This window comes from Lithobates pipiens, unplaced genomic scaffold, assembly GCF_037356315.1.
Source record: "Lithobates pipiens isolate NorthernLeopardFrog02 unplaced genomic scaffold, aLitPip1_a1.2 Scaffold_30, whole genome shotgun sequence".
In the NCBI taxonomy this organism is placed as follows: domain Eukaryota; kingdom Metazoa; phylum Chordata; class Amphibia; order Anura; family Ranidae; genus Lithobates; species Lithobates pipiens.
In genome coordinates this window covers 86,881,408-86,898,355 of record NW_027507791.1, presented here as the reverse complement: position 1 = coordinate 86,898,355, position 16,948 = coordinate 86,881,408, and the positions used below count along the sequence as shown (strand labels likewise).

Here is a 16,948-nt window from a genome sequence, read left to right as displayed (position 1 = left end):
GCATGCATTTCAAGTCGCAGTAGGTGTGAAAGGGGCCTAAAAAAAAACAAAAACCCCCCCCAAAAAAACGCTAAAGCAGTCACAAGCAGAGGTGTGCCCATATCGGCCACAATAGATTATGTAAAATCTAAAACCAGGGAGATGTTTGGTGGTTTAATCCTAAATATGGATACTGAACTTAACTTGTGCAAGTTATGTTAGTATAACTTAGACAAATACAGTAGAACGTAGCCTATATTTACTTTGCAAACATTTCAATTGAAATTACATTGAAATTACAAACACGGGACACAAAATGAAAGGGTATGTTTTAATTACAAAACATGTGCAAATTTGCTATTACATGTGAATTACACATAAAGGATAACATACAAGAAACTCTTTCAACATTTTGCATAACAATTTGTGTTAACACACTTAACTAGATATAATATTCTGCTCGCATCAATGAAAATGTGCATCTGTCAAAGAGTTTTATATCCTATATCTTTCACCTAAGAATGCAGGTACACAGCCCCGGAAGTCACAAAAGGATTTAATAATATCTGAAGCCATGAAGATCAGATGTGGCTCAATACAAAGAGGTTCTCCATGAATTAGTATTAAACTCACCCAGTTTAGGGCTGAATCTTCAACATTCTACAGCCCTTATTAAAGGGATACTGTTACTTATTTTAATTTACCCTCTTATTTAGTATACATATTGTTCATAGAAAATAAACTAGTTTCAGATTTTAAAATGTTTGGTATAGTGATACAACTTGCTTTATATGTAGAAGAAAAAAATATATATACTATATTTATCCATATACCATTTATTTTCTTTACTGAACAAAATCAGACTTCAAAAGCTAAAAAAGTATAGGACATCCTTCTGTTCATTTTATGGTTTTAAATTTTACCAATCACCCTGGTACACTAGTATGTATTGTACCAGGGTGAGAAGTAGTATTTAAATAGCATTGTGGTACAATATTTAACAGACAAATAGACAAATTAAAAAAGTATTTTTTTTAAATACTTACAAAAACACTGAACAACTTTATAGGCACCAGTGCTTGTACACGAAGACAGTGTGAATAGTGTATTTGACTCTTGTGATTTAAAAGTCCTCCATAAGGACCAGGGCTCATACAAGTGGGAGAGGCCTGTGACATGTAATGTTGAAGTGCCAAGGGGAAGCAGGTTGTGAATGATTGGCCGCCATTAGCAATGACCATGGGGTACTTCGATTTCATTCACTATGGGGTCTAATAATATCATGGAAAACCTCTTTAGAATTACTTTTTTTTTTTTTTTTTACATTTGCAAAAATACAAAACAGGGAAATCCACAATGAACATCAAATAGGCAATTTTTGCTATACTTATAATGCTGACCTGATGCAAGTGAAAACAAACGTGGTGTTAGGATGCAGCATCTTTTTTTTTCCTTTTTACGAACATATCTATTTATGAATGACACATTATCCACTTATGTGTCAGCTTAAGAATATGCTGGTAAAAAATATCTATCCACCTACAGTGCAGTCATTAGGGTGCCAGGGCATGTACAGGTTAAAGCTTGTCCCTAGAGAAAGAAGAAACAACCATTACAATGTGTACAGATGAGAAATGAAGAGTACTGCATGTTTTTTTTTATAATTTCCCCAAGTCACCTGGCAGAACTATTCTACACAACACATGCAAGCCTCACCTTCATAGCTGCCCAGGTGTCTAGAGAATCTAAGAAGACAGGGATCTTGAGACATTCTTACCTCGTCTACCCTCCTGATAACTAAAGCAGACTCCAGTTGAAGCCAAAAAACATCTGGCTTATTTCCAAGCTGCGAGCAATTTCCTCAATGATACAGTGTTGCTGCCATAAGAGATGCAGCTTACGATATCGTTCGTGGGAGAGCCGCAAAGGATTCCCTCGTCTGGAGGTGTGATCATGAAGAGATGGGAAAAAATAAAATAAAAATCATGTTTTTTTTTTTTTATTGCTATTTCAGCTAGAAGGACAATACAATGTCTTGTATATCAAATCACACAAACAATAAACAAAAAAAGCCCTTAAATTGCATACTGTCTCTTAACTCTGATGTAGTTAAAATGTTAGCGTGTTTCGATCATAAGTATAACCTACATAGTCTTTAACCACTTGCCGACTGGCGCACGCCGATACAGGTCGGCAGAATGGCACGGACAGGCAAATGGGCGTACCTGGACGTCCCTTTAAATTTTCTGCCGTGCCATCGCGTGAGCGCCGCCGCTTGCCGGTCGGGACCTCTGAGTCGGATTGCGGGTCCCGCGGACTCGATCGCTGTGGGGATACCCGCGATAGTCTCACGGGGAGATGCTAATGTAAACAAGCATCACCCCGTTCTGCCTAGCGACAGTGTCACCGATCTCTGCTCCCTGTCATCAGAGCAGAGATCAGTGACATGTCACACACAAACACGCCCCAGGACACACTTAACCCCTACACTGCCACCTAGTGGTTAACTTCTTCACAGCCAGTGTCATTTACACAGGAATCAGTGCATTTGTATAGCACTGATTGCCGTATAAATGGCAATGGTCCCAAAAATGTCCAATGTGTCCGCCATAATGTCGCAGTCACGATAAATAAAAAATAAATAAAAAAATTTATAAAAATGCCATAAAACTACCCCCGTTTTTGTAAAAGCTATAACTTTTGCGCAAACCCATCAATAAACGCCTATTGCGATTTTTTTTTACCAAAAATATGTAGAAGGACATGTATCGGCCTAAACCGAGGAAAAAATATGTTTTTTTTATATATTTTTGGGGGATATTATAGCAAAATGTAAAAAAATAATGCGTCGCTCTTTTTTGTTTATAGCGCAAAAAAATAAAAACCGCAGGGGTGATCAAATACCAAAAGATTTATGGGGAAAAAAAGGATGGCAGTTTTGTTTGGGAGCCACATCGCACGACCACGCAATTGTCCGTTAAATCGACGCAGTGCCGAATCGCAAAAAGTGCTCTGGTCTTGGCCAGGAAAATGATCTAGGACTTAAATGGTTAAACACCAACCTTAAATTTGTAATTCCCACCCACTCCCCTTCAACAGAAAGTAAAGGGGGGGGGGGGGGGACAAGAAAAAAGTAAAAAAAAGAAAAAAGCCAAGATAAAAGTATTAAATAATATCAATTCCCTGTAAAACGTATGGATCACATAAATCAATACTGCAGGAGCAAGCTTGCAACTGACATCTAACTGAAGTCAATGATTGAATTTCATCACTGCCATAAAGAGATACTAACAGGAATCTGTTTCATTCTCTAAGACATTGGGAGCAATTTAACAAAGCTGCTGCACCACTTGCCTAGCGTTAATCCCTCGTTGATGTACTGCACCAAATTCAAGAAGTATCTGCAAAACTTTTGGCTCTGACAGCAACTTGTGCACCAAATTCAGGTAGTTCTAAAAGGCATCACTTCTACATTGTGGCAAAAATAAGGCGCCAAATTCTTACGAAAAATCTTACGAAAAAGTGGAGCTAATTAGGAAGAACTCTTTTGCTGTACTCCAAGAAAAACTGGCGCAAACTGATTTTCCAAAAGTGTCGTGTGCATTATAAAAGTAGCGCAGAATGAGCCAAAATCAAGTACAAGTTCTAGACATGCACCACTTTTAGGAGATAGTTACTGTATTACTGCACTGACGTCATGTGCACATGCGCTCTGAACAAACAGCCACCCATGCCGTTTCTTCAGAGCCGCGTGGGGGGATTGGTGACTCCCACACGCATGTGCAAGAGTGACGTCACGCGGCTCAAGCCAGTCACACCAGCTAGAGTTCCTGGGCCCGGAAGAAAGATGGGCGAAGATGGATGCAGCCTCCAGCAGGAAGGCAAATTTCACATAACATTATGCCTTTACTTTGCAGGAACAAAAAAACAAAACAAAGTCGACTTCCTCTTTAACTTCAGTACCTGTATCACCCTCTCACCCATCCCTTATACTTACCTGAGCACTCACTCGATCCAGCGCTGTTGTGCCCATCTGTAGCCGCTCTCCCTACTCACAGGCTTTCGGATCAAATTCTGTGACAAGGGAGTAGGGTCGAGCTATGCTGCCTGTGTCTATGTCTAAGGACACAGGCAGCACAGCTCTGGATCAAGCCTGCAGGTGTGCCACAATAGGAACAAGCTGCCACGGGACCCCAAAAGAGGAGGAGCTACTTGGGCCAATGGAGGACCCCAGAAGGAGGAGGATTTGAACAATGTCTGTCCGTACAAAGGGTTAAATGTGTAGGGAATGGGCTTCGTGCACTACAGGTTAACGAGAACAAACTTAGGATAGATTTACTCTGACACTGTTCAAAAAAATTTAAGGAAACCCCTAGCGGTCAGCCATGACACCCTCTACTGAGAAACATCTAAAAGGGTAAGAAATATTTTTCCAAAAATACATTTTGGACATGCTGTGTGAATGGGCACATATAAACAAACATACAGTGGAGTTCTCTCAAATTTGACTGCCAAACAAGAATAATACGCTTTTGGTTTAAACGGGCCGACCAGGCACAGATGTGGATTGGCACAAGACTGCAAATGACAAAAGAATCAAATAGCTGTTCAGACACTTCTATAGCATTTGAGAAAAAAAAAAAGCATAATTGAAAACTAAATTAAAATATGGTTATAGAATGGAAATGGCAGGCTAAATGTTAAAGCAGCTCACTTTAAACCGGGGTCTGTTTCTCCATATTCATCCAGATAGGGAGCAGCGTATATGCAGCCTCTGGTTTTCCCCTCAATAAGAACCACTCTACATTCTCTTATCCTAAAGAAACATAAAAGACATTGAATGATTAATGAAGGCAATATACTTCAAGAGCTATTCTGATAACAGCTTTACTTTGCCAGGGTTGCAATTCGTAAAATGCAACCTATATTCACCTTAGTAGTTTTTCCCTTACAACATTACAAGCAGAAATAAATCAACTGCCACTAGTGATAATTAAAGGCCAAGTTCACTTTTGGAACATGTTACATGTCAGGGTGTAACATATTACCTGCAGTGCTCACCCCTTGATTCAACTTTCCCCATGACAGCGGGTGGAGGATTCTCTCCCTGCAGCTGCTGTCACCTTTCAAAATAGTCACCGCTCCGCCCCTCAGAGCCATGAAGAAACTACAAGTCTCACCCTCCGCTGTGGCAGACAGCTTGTAGTTTTCAATGGACTGCAGGGGTGCAGGGGAGTCTATTAGTCTATTCATTATTCCTGCAGCTCTGAAACTAACAGCCTATACAGAGGTATGGGCTCAGAGCTGTAGGAAGAGTCTACAGAAGCCTGATATCGCCCCTGCAAATCCACCAATTGTAGGTGCCATGCTCTGCAAGCTTCCATGAATTTATTTTCCTGCAAAAATGTGTGCATTTTTTTTTTTCACAAAAGGTGAATTTAGCCTTTAAAGTGTATCTATACCCAAAACTATTTTTTTTTTTTAGTTTTGGATAAAGTCAAAAAGGTTGGAAACCCTGTCAGGTTTTAACCACAATCTGGGATCTTTTGGAGATTTGCCCTCAATTTCTGTTCTGGGTATAACTGTTTACCAGTCGGGAAGTAAGAGAAACAGAAAATAATAAAAAAACCTCTTTGGCTTTCTCCCATTTAACTTAACCACTTGCACCGATATAGGTCGGTAAAGTAAAGTAGCACGGGTTCGCAAAACTTACACGTACGTAGCTGCGCCATCGGTGGCGCCGCCGTGGGTCCCATGGACTCGATGTCCACTGGTGGCTCGCAATCGTGACACGGATAGGCAGAATGGCATTTATTTCCCTGTTCTGCCTAACAAGATAGGGATCTACTGTTCCCAGTGATCAGGAGCAATCTCTCATGTTCTAGTGAGCCCATCCCCCCCTACAGTTAGAACATGCCCAGGGAACAGTTACAACCCCTTGATCGACCCCAGTGTTTAACCCCTTTCCTGCCAGTGACATTTACACAGTAAACGGTGCATTTTTATCTGTCCGCCGCAATCACGATAAAAAAAACAAAAAACAAAAAGAAAAACAAACCCAGATTGCCGCCATTACTAATAATAAAAAAATAAATAATAAAAATGCCATAAATCTATCCTCTATTTTACAGATGCGTTAACTTTTGGGCAAAGCAATCAATACCAAAAATATTTAAAATACATATCGGCTTAAACTGAGAATTATTTTTTTTTTGGGATATTTATTATAGCAAAAAGTAAAAAAATATATTTTTTTCCCCCCAAAATGTTAGCTCTTTTTTGTTTATAGCGCAAAAAATAAAAACCACAGAGGTGATTAAATACCACAAAAAGAAAGCTCTATTTGAGGTGAAAAAAGTACATCAATTATGTTAGGGTACAGCATCGCAAGACCGCGCAATTGTCAGTTAAAACGCAGTGCCGTATCGCAAAAAAATAAATAAAATAAAAAAAACTTGGTCAGGAAGTGGGTAAAACTTTCCAGGGCTTAAGTGGTTAAAAGAAAATCATCATTAGTACCCCTGTTAGTTTTGCTTAGAGAGCTTTTCCCTTACTTCCTGTGCTGGAGACAACCTTTTTACCAGCAGGAAGTGAATAATTCTCTCCAACTGCAGTAAAACCTAAAAAAAGAGACACCCTAAGGTGTCACTCTCTCCATTAAAAATATTTTCTGATGTGTGTTGATAACATGGGTATGACTGCCTGCAGGCCATGTGCAAAGGTTCTGAATTTTGTACTCCACCTGAATTCTTTTCATTAGCTGCTATTTTTAGGTGTATGTATGTGTATGGGATTTATTGAGGTCTAAACACCTGTCATCTCCATTGTAGTTTTGATTGGAAAGTGTGCTTTTATGGTGCTAGTGACTCATTTTTATTTGCTGTGCAATCTTCTGTACACTCTTCTATGGTTTTCTAATTTTGTTTTGCTGATCATTATTCTTGATGGTCTATTTGTACCCATTTATAGTGTGTGTGTGTGTGTGAGAGTGAGTGAGTGAGTGAGTGAGTGAGTGAGTGAGAGAGTGAGAGATCTGAATCTTTTCTAACTTAAAATATATATATATATATATATATATATATATATATATATATATATATATACACACACACACACACACACACACTTAGAAAGTTAAAATTTGAGTTTTTCTGACTTTGGCAAAGTGTCATGAAAGAATTGCCTGTCTGATCTAACCCAAGGAGTAGGGATTCCATTTGTGTGTTAATTTTTTGTTATGGGAAAAAAAAAAGCTATCTTCATGTATTTCTTTTTCCCTTGCGGATCAAAGCATACCCTAGAAGCTAAAACCATAACAGCTGTAAGATAATATACTGGAATGCCAGGTTACAGACCCATTAAAATCACAATTCCTATTGTTAAGACTAAACCCTTACTTGAGGAAAATGCAGATTCCAGCTCCGCATTGTAGTGCATGTGTTGTACAAGCCCCCAGCTCCTCGCCATTTACCACCTCCTGACAGCAAGTGTTCTGAGAACAGAGGACAGTCCCGCACAGGAGGCACATCACTGGGTGCTTGCGTTCAGCATCCTGAGACTTTGGACACCTAAAATATGACAAACCCAACAAGCAAATTAACATTCAAGCATCTGCGAGTCCCTAAATATTAGGAAAACAAGTGTACGTTAACTAACAAAAATCTTGTATTTATGGACTGTTACATACACACACCATTAAAAGTCTTGTGAAATCTTGTGAGTCAATTACTTCCGCTGCAGACAATTATCAGTTCGCATTGTTCCCAGCTACCTCGGGTGGCTACAAAACCCCTCCTCCTATGCTATGAAGAGGGGTAGGCGTTATATAGTCCTAACCACACTGATGTGAAGGTGGTGGGGCTGTGATGTGAAGGATCCAAGTCATCACATAAACATGAGACTCCGAGTCTCTGCTGGAAGACCAGTTTACTGACTGAACACCCATGAATTTTAATTCAATATTCCTGCTATAGGCAGATAAGCTTTGTTAATATTTCATATCTGAGGTTTACATCCACTTTAGTCCTCATGCACACCAACGTTTAAAAAAAAAAAAAAAAAAAAACAGGCTAGTACAGACGCCAGGAAAAAAGCAGCGTTAAAATTATTTTTTCACGTTTTGCATTGAATTCAATGCACGTTAAGAGGCCTTAACTTTCAGCCGCATTTTTCTGTCTATTCAAAACCAATGGTTCCCTATGGGAGCCCATTGACTTGAATAGAATTCGCACCATAAGTCGGATCAAGATGATGCGACTTGTGTGCTGAGAATCTTGAAGGGAAACATGGTATGGATCTTAAGGGGAACCCCCACACCAAAAAAAATGGTGTGGGGATGCCCCCCCCCCACGATCCATAGCAGACCCTTATCCAAGCACGCAGCCTGGCCGTTCAGGAAAGGGGGTGAGCGAGTCCCCCCCCTCCTACCAGGCCGCATGCCCTCAACATGGGGGGTAAGTTCTTTGGGGCAGGGGGGCGCCCTGCACCTTATCCTCACGTACCTTGTCCCAGCTCCGCCCCCTCCCACGTGTCACTGACAGGAGGGAGGGGGAGGGGCTGAGCCATTGCAGAGGGGAAGTGATGTCAGGAGCCCAGGCACTGAAGGAGGCAAACTACAAGGGACCCCCTAGCAACAGGCATTTAGAGGTGAGTTAAAAAAAATCCACTTTTTTTTTTTTTAAGGAATTTTAAGAAGTTTTTTTTTTGTGTGGAACACCACTTTAAGCAGCAAAAAAGCCGCTGTAAAAACGTCCGTGGGTATGAGGCCTTAAAATTATCACCCAATCTGGGCAAAAGCAGCATGAACAGGAGATTGTTATATAAAAGGTCTGCAAGACCCTTTACAAATTGTGCCAATCACTATTGTTTCATGTTGATTAACTGGAATCAGCCTCCTGCTCCCTGTTTCCACTCTGTGGCTCTCTATTACCATGAACTAAATTGATGTTTGAGTGCTATGTTGGCTGCAGGTCTTAATTGGTGGCTGGTTATACAAGCATGAAAAACTACCCTTTTGGGTCTATGGACAGCTTAATCCACATAGCTGTTGCCATACTTGTAGGCTGGGAAAAAAAAAAAGCAGCATTTTCTAAACCCCCTTACATCTCACCTGAAAAGAGACGCCTGGTTCAGCAGAATGCTATAGTCTTCAGGCAGCTCTGTTAAAGTGTTGCATTTCCTTGGATACCTATAATCACAGGTAAAAAAAAAAATATATAAATTAAAAAATATATATATATATATATATATATATATATATATATTACATACACACACACACACACACACACACACACACACACACACACACACACAGTATATAGACCATTTTTCATGCCTATGCAGCTGCTATCTTCACCACCCACAGGTAAAATATTAGGGGTAGTCTTACCTGAGTGCCGTTTTTTCACCCGTAAGGACACTCAAAACAGCTGGATCAGAGCACCACCTGGAGGACAGACAGAGATGAGACGGTGACACAAGTGACAGCTGTACAAAGTGAATTATCCCAACTAAATCTTCTCGGCCATAATTCATAATTCATGCCAAGAAGATTAGTCACATCACCTTGTGCTTCAACCTAATAACTCCTTTTTGTACCAGTTAAAGATCACACAGTATTGCACACACTTGATCGGTAGAAGGTATATTTAGAATACCATTATAAAAATACAATGGAAACAGGTCATCTAATTCATACAAACTGAATAAAAAGAAAAAAATCATAATTCCTCAGCTGTAATTTTTCTGAAGTATGTCAGAAAAGGAAAGCCAAAATGTAAACGGTTGTTGAAGATAGGATCAGTGTAAGCCCAGTGAATTTTAAAGACAACTTAATTTATTATGCTGACTTTTATATGGTTAAAGCTGAAATTAAAATGTGGAAGACGGTTACCCTGACAAAGTATTTCTATTTTTTTCAATCCACTGATAAGATCTCTCTGCTCTCTCTTCCTATCAATTTTCCTTGTTAGAACAAATGAGGTGTGCTGCATGCAAAATAAATACTTCCTACAGCTCCCTTACTTGGCTCTGCTGTACAGGGGACTGCAGGTAAAAAAAAATACTAGGTCAAATTTAGGTACTTAAAGGGGCAAGAAAAAGTATGTGAATCTCATGGAATTTACTATTTTTGCAGTAGTTTACCATAAAAATGTGACCCGATTCTCACCCAAGTCACAATAGAAAAACACAATGTGCTTAAAGTAGAGTTCTATCCCATTAAAAAAATAAAAAAATAATGTACTTAAACCTCTAAATGCCTGTTGCTAGGGGGTCCCTCGTAGTCTGCCTCCTTCGGCGCTTGGGCTTCTGATGTCACTTCCCTCGGCACCTCCCTCTTGTCAATCATCAGGGACACGTGATAGATCACAGATGATTGCACGGCCAGTCACGGCTCGCGCATTCGCAGTGGGTGCCCGGCTGTGAAGCCCCAACCGAGCGCCCAGAGTTAAAATGCTGGGCCGCCAAGCGGAGGGGGAGACAAGTAGAGCTTTGATCCTCTGTATCGCTGGACCCTGAGACAGGTAAGTGTCCGATTATTAAAAAAAAGTTAGCAACTGCAGTATTTGTAGCTGCTGACTTATTTTTATTTTTTAAGCGGACCACTTTAAGTTGATAAAAATAACAAATTATTCTAATTTTTCATTTCTTTATTGAACTGTATAAGCTCAGACACAATTGTAGGATGTCTGGTGTGAACAACTCTCAAGGTCATTCCACAGCATATCTATGGGGTTAAGGCCTAGGCTTTGACTGGACCGTGCCAAAAAGGTAAAAAAAAAAAAAAAAAAAAAAAAGAAGAAGATTCTGAAGTCAGTTTGTGGTGGCTTTACATTTTTATGTGTTTATTTTCATTAAGACATTTTTCACATAAAAACCTTCTATATCATTTCATTACAAAACCTTCTAAATAAACATGCTTTAACATACATATATATAAAAACACAACACAATCACACAAACATAGTTCATGGATCAATCTCATAATGCAATCCCAACAGAAAGAAAATGTTAGGGATATTCTATATGCTCCCCCACTCCCCTCCCCTATGGGAAAGAAGAAAAGAAAAAAACAAAACAAAAACAAACAAAAAAACAAAACACACGCCTCCATATTTTAGAAATATATTTGTGTCCCTATAACCTCCTCCCCCCCCCCCCCCCAGATACTTATTCCCCATAATTTTTTATCCCATACTATACCCCTAATGTTCTCCCCATCATATTGTTTATTTTGAAGACAAGTGAGAAACAACTCTCTACCAACATTGTATTACTCCTTAGTGAAGGAAAAAAATAAAAATAAATAAAAAGGATGGAAAACTTCCATACTTTATAGTAGAGCTGCACAATTAATCGTCAAGAATCGTTATTGCAATCTTGACTAAAGTTTTTCACAATTCTTTCTATGCAAACCATTCTCTCTGCTCTTTGAAAGCCAAAGCCCTCAAAAGAAAGGAAGAGAAAAACTAGGCAGTCTGCCAAGAATCAAAACATTCTTTATCAGTTGAACTTAACCACTTGCTTACTGGGCACTTAAACACCCTTCTGCCCAGACCAGTTTTCAGCTTTCGGTGCACTCACACTTTGAATGACAATTACTCAGTCATGCAACACTGTACCCAAATTAATTTTTTGTCCTTTTTTCCCCACAAATAGAGCTTTCTTTTGGTGGTATTTGATCACCTCTGGGGTTTTTATTTTTTGAGCTATAAATGAAAAAAGACCGAAAATTTTGAAAAAAAAAACGCATATTTCTTTGTTTCTGTGACAGAATTATGCAAATTATTATTTTTTCTTCATAAATTTTGGCCACAATTTATACTGCTACATATCTTTGGTAAAAATAACCCAAATTAGTGGATATTATTTGGTGTTTGTGAAAGTTAGAGAGTCTACAAGCTGTGGTGCGAATCGCACAAAATTGATCACATCTGATGCACTGGTGGACTATCTCGCTTCTTGTGACCCGAACGGTTATTTCTCTCACATGGCATGTGTATACCACAAATGACACCCCCCCAAAAAATTCTGCTACTCATCCTGAGTATTACAATACCACATGTGTGGGACTTTTCACAGCCTGGCCACATAGAGAGGCCCAACATGCAGGTAGCGCCATCATGTGTTCTAGGAACATAAATTACACATCTAACTTGTTGACTATTTATTACACTTTTGAAGCACCAGGACAATGACACGTGACACTGATGACACGTGCCACCGATGACAGATGGCACTAATACGTGCCACCGATGACAGATGGCACTAATACGTGCCACCGATGACAGATGGCACTAATGCATGGCACCGATGACGTGTGACACTGACAACAGATGGCACGTGACACTGACAACAGATGGCACGTGACACTGACAACAGATGGCACGTGACACTGACAGGTGGCACTGATGACACATGGCACTGATGACACATGGCACTGATGACACATGGCACTGGCGACACATGGCACTGGCGACACATGGCACTGGCGACACATGGCACTGGCGACACATGGCACTGGCGACAAATGGCACTGACAACAGGTGGCACTGGGGGCAGGTAGCACTGGGGTGGATGGCACTGGGGGCAGGTAGCACTGCTGGGGGAGGATGGATGGCACTGCTGGGGGAGGATGGCACTTTTTTACTTTTTTTTTTTTACAAAGCGAAGCAGAACGGCTGCCGGTGCAGCCGTTCATCTCTCCCCTCTCACACTCTGTGTGAGGAGGAAGAGCAGCGCTGAGAGATGATCTCATATGTTTACATATGAGATCATCTCCCATTGGACACGCCGATCACGCTGTAAACGGCCGCTGTGATTGGCCGTTTCCAGTGATCTGTGTTTGCCTGTCCCCGGAGGACACGGCGAACACAGAACTTCCGCGATGCACGCCCGCGGCGGCGCGCATTGCGGAAGTAAACAATAGGACGTCCAGGGACGGCCACCCGGACGAACGCGCCTGCTCTACGGCCGTCATTCGGCTATAGGGCGGGCGCGAGGTGGTTAAGTATAAACATTGTAACAATTTGTCAATGGAATAGACTGTGAATAGACTTCTCACTTTGGTCAGAATTGTGCAGCTCTACTTTATAGTGTATTGTTATCCCTTAACCCTCTCTCCCCTTAACTTTAGTGACCCCTCCCTTATTACCTATCATTTTTAATTTTATCCACATGATTCTTTCCCAAACCTATGGTTTATTTTAAAGAGGAGAGAGTCACGACTCTCTACCAACAATGTATTACTCCTTAGCGAAGGAAAAAAATAAAAAATAAATAGGGAGAACAAAAATTAGGAAAGGAAAATAAGGGGCGGGAGAGGGAAGAGATATAGACCAACACAACTCCTATTTATCACCCATCAAGTTCACATAAACCTGAGTTTGCTTAAAATCTAGCCAACTCTTCCAAGTATTGGCATATTTTATTTCCAAGGTATTTTGCATATGTATTACTTCCATACACCTAATTTTATCTATCTCCCTAAACCATTTCTTCATTGTCGGGGTATTTTTTAACTTCCAATACTTCCGGATTAACGCCTTTGCTGCATTAAACAAGACTGGTGTAATTGGTTCTCGATATTTCTTCCTTGGTATCGCAGTCACATGAAACAGGCATTGCCAGGGATCAAGTTCAGTTTCACCCCCACTAATGTTCTTTATCCAAATCTACTACTTCCCTCCAATATGGTTGAATTAGGGGACATTGCCACCATATATGTGCACGAGTTCCCTCCTCCCCACAGTCCCTCCAACAAAGAGGATAAATCAAGGTTAATGTTATGCAATTTTAATGGGACAGAATACAACTTCATTAATAATTTATAGTTCATTTCTTTCATCCTTGTGTCTATTGAAGACAAGTGAACATAAACTTTACTTCTCATTATTTCAGGCAGTGGTTTAGTTCTAATTCCCATCTTTCCAATAGATACAAGGAATGCACATCTGGGGGAGTCAACAACCTATATATGTTGGAGAACCCTTGTCTATTTTTTTCCCCCTTGGTCGACTAGTCTTTCCCATGGATGCAATCCCTTTACTTAGTAAAGAGGTTTTGGAAGAGAGTCAACAAAATGTTGAAGTTGCCTATATCTCCATACATCCAAAGGAGTGCCACCATATTTTTCTCGTAATTCTGATAAGGAACATAAGATATTTCCTTTCAGGACATCCTTTAATCTCAAATGATCAGAGGAGCTCAAATTTAAATATAGTTTATTATCCTTGCTTGGAGGGAAATACCGTATATACTCGAGTATAGGCCGACCCGAATATAAGCCGAGGCCCCCAATTTACCCCCAAAAAAACTGGCAAACTTATTGACTCGTGTATAAGCCGAGGGTGAGACATGCCTGTCCATCCCTGTGTGTGTGTCCGTCCATCCCTGTGTGTCCGTCCATCCCTGTGTGTGTGTGTGTCCATCCATCCATCCATCCCTGTGTGTGTGTGTCTCCATCCATCCATCCATCCATCCATCCCTGTGTGTGTGTGTCTCCATCCATCCATCCATCCATCCATCCCTGTGTGTGTGTGTCTCCATCCATCCATCCATCCCTGTGTGTGTCTCCATCCATGTGTGTGTGTGTGTGTGTGTGTGTGTGTGTGTGTGTGTGTGTGTGTGTGTGTGTGTGTGTGTGTGTGTGTGTGTGTGTGTGTCCAGCCTACCTTTGTCCCGAGCCTCCGTCCCGTGCCTTGCCTCCGTCCCGTGCCGTGCCTTGCCTCCTTGCATCCGTCCCGTGTCGTGCCTTGCCTTGCCCCCGTCCCGTCCCGTCCCGTGCCGTGCCGTCCCGTGCCCTCTTCGTCGGCGGCCATTGTAAAGTTCAAAAGCTGCGCCGCCGCCTTCGCCTGTGATAGGCGGAACACTGAATTTCCCAGCAGCCTGTGTTCCGCCTATCACAGACGTCGTATCATCCTCGTCCGTAGTACGAGGATGATACGACGTCCGTGATAGGCGGAACACAGGCTGCTGGGAAATTCAGTGTTCCGCCTATCACAGGCGAAGGCGGAGCCGGAGGCGCGGCTTTTGAATAGAATGGCCGCTGTCTGTCTGCTCGACACGCTGATCGAGCGGGCAGACAGCGATGACTCGAGTATAAGCCGAGGGGGGCACTTTCAGCCTCAAAAAAGAGGCTGAAAATCTCGGCTTATACTCGAGTATATACGGTAGCTGTTGTCTGTAAGGGACATCAGGGGGATATTATATTGCCAAGATCTACTTAGACTACTTAGCACATATTTTAAGTGTCTCTATAGTAATTGGAGCTACAGTGCCTTGCGAAAGTATTCGGCCCCCTTGAACTTTTCAACCTTTTGACACATTTCAGGCTTCAAACATAAAGATATAAAATTTTAATTTTTTGTGAAGAATCACCAACAAGTGGGACACAATTGTGAAGTGGAACGAAATCTATTGGATAATTTAAACTTTTTTAGCAAATAAAAAACTGAAAAGTGGTGCGTGCAAAATTATTCGGCCCCTTTTACTTTCAGTGCAGCAAACTCACTCCAGAAGTTCAGCGAGGATCTCTGAATGATCCAATGTTGTCCTAAATGACTGATGGTGATAAATAGAATCCACCTGTGTGTAATCAAGTCTCTGTATAAATGCACCTGCTCTGTGATAGTCTTAGGGTTCTGTTGAAAGCGCAGAGAGCATCATGAAGACCAAGGAACACACCAGGCAGGTCCGTAATACTGTTGTCGAGAAGTTTAAAGCCGGATTTGGATACAAAAAGATTTCCCAAGCTTTAAACATCCCAAAGAGCACTGTGCAAGCGATCATTTTGAAATGGAAGGAGTATCAGACCACTGCAAATCTACCCTCTAAACTTTCAGCTCAGACAAGGAGAAGACTGATCAGAGATGAAGCAAAGAGGCCCATGATCACTCTGGATGAACTGCAGAGAACTAGAGCGGAGGTGGGAGAGTCTGCCATAGGACAACAATCAGTCGTACACTGCACAAATCTGGCCTTTATGGAAGAGTGGGAAGAAGAAAGCCATTTCTCAAAGATATCCATAAAAAGTCTTGTCTAAAGTTTGCCACAAGCCACCTGGGAGACAAACCAAACATGTGGAAGAAGGTGATCTGGTCAGATGAAACCGAAATCAAACTTTTTGCCCACAATGCAAAACGATATGTTTGGCGTAAAAGCAACACAGCTCATCACCCTCAACACACCATGCCCACTGTCAAACATGGTGGTGGCAGCATCATGGTTTGGGCCTGCTTTTCTTCAGCAGGGACAGGGAAGATGGTTAAAATTGAGGGGAAGTTGGATGCAGCCAAATACAGGACCATTCTGGATGAAAACCTGTTGGAGTCTGCAAAAGACCTGAAACTGGGACGGAGATTTATCCTCCAACAAGACATAGATCCCAAACATACAGCAAAATCTACAAAGGAATGGTTCACAAATAAACGTATCCAGGTATTAGAATGGCCAAGTCAAAGTCCAGACCTGAATCCAATTGAGAATCTGTGGAAAGAGCTGAAAACTGCTGTTCACAAACGCTCTCCAACCAACCGCATTGAGCTCGAGCTGTTTTGCAAGGAAGAATGGGCAAGAATTTCAGTCTCTCGATGTGCAAAACAGATATAGAGACATACCCCAAGCGACTTGCAGCTGTAATCGCAGCAAAAGGTGGCTCTACAAAGTATTAACGCAAGGGGGGCGAATAATTTTGCACGCCACACTTTTCATTTTTTTATTAGTTAAAAAAGTTTCAAAAATCCAATAGATTTTGTTCCACTTCACAATTGTGTCCCACTTGTTGGTGATTCTTCACAAAAAATAAAAATGTTATATCTTTATGTTTGAAGCCTGAAATGTGACAAAAGGTTGAAAAGTTCAAGGGGGCCGAATACTTTCGCAAGGCACTGTATATCTTTAGGAGGACCTCTATATTGGCTTGGTATCCAAAAAATCTGACTCAGAGTTGAATTACTCAGTTCTGACT

General features: G+C 41.1%; 1 protein-coding gene across 4 annotated transcripts in view; it reads right to left on the bottom strand.

The window, feature by feature from the left end:
- Nucleotides 1-296: 296 nt before the first annotated feature.
- Nucleotides 297-16,948, bottom strand: part of UBR1 (ubiquitin protein ligase E3 component n-recognin 1) — a 251,758-nt gene continuing 235,106 nt past the window's right edge. For all 4 annotated transcript variants that reach the window (XM_077464559.1, XM_077464560.1, XM_077464558.1 and 1 more), the window contains exons 43-48: nt 9,371-9,427; nt 9,089-9,166; nt 7,377-7,547; nt 4,694-4,795; nt 1,757-1,918; nt 297-1,569 (exon numbers count right to left, since the gene is read on the bottom strand). In XM_077464559.1, coding sequence (XP_077320685.1) covers nt 1,777-1,918; nt 4,694-4,795; nt 7,377-7,547; nt 9,089-9,166; nt 9,371-9,427 — 550 coding nt within the window. In that variant the 3' untranslated portion in view covers nt 297-1,569; nt 1,757-1,776. The remainder of the gene's footprint in view (nt 1,570-1,756; nt 1,919-4,693; nt 4,796-7,376; nt 7,548-9,088; nt 9,167-9,370; nt 9,428-16,948) is intronic.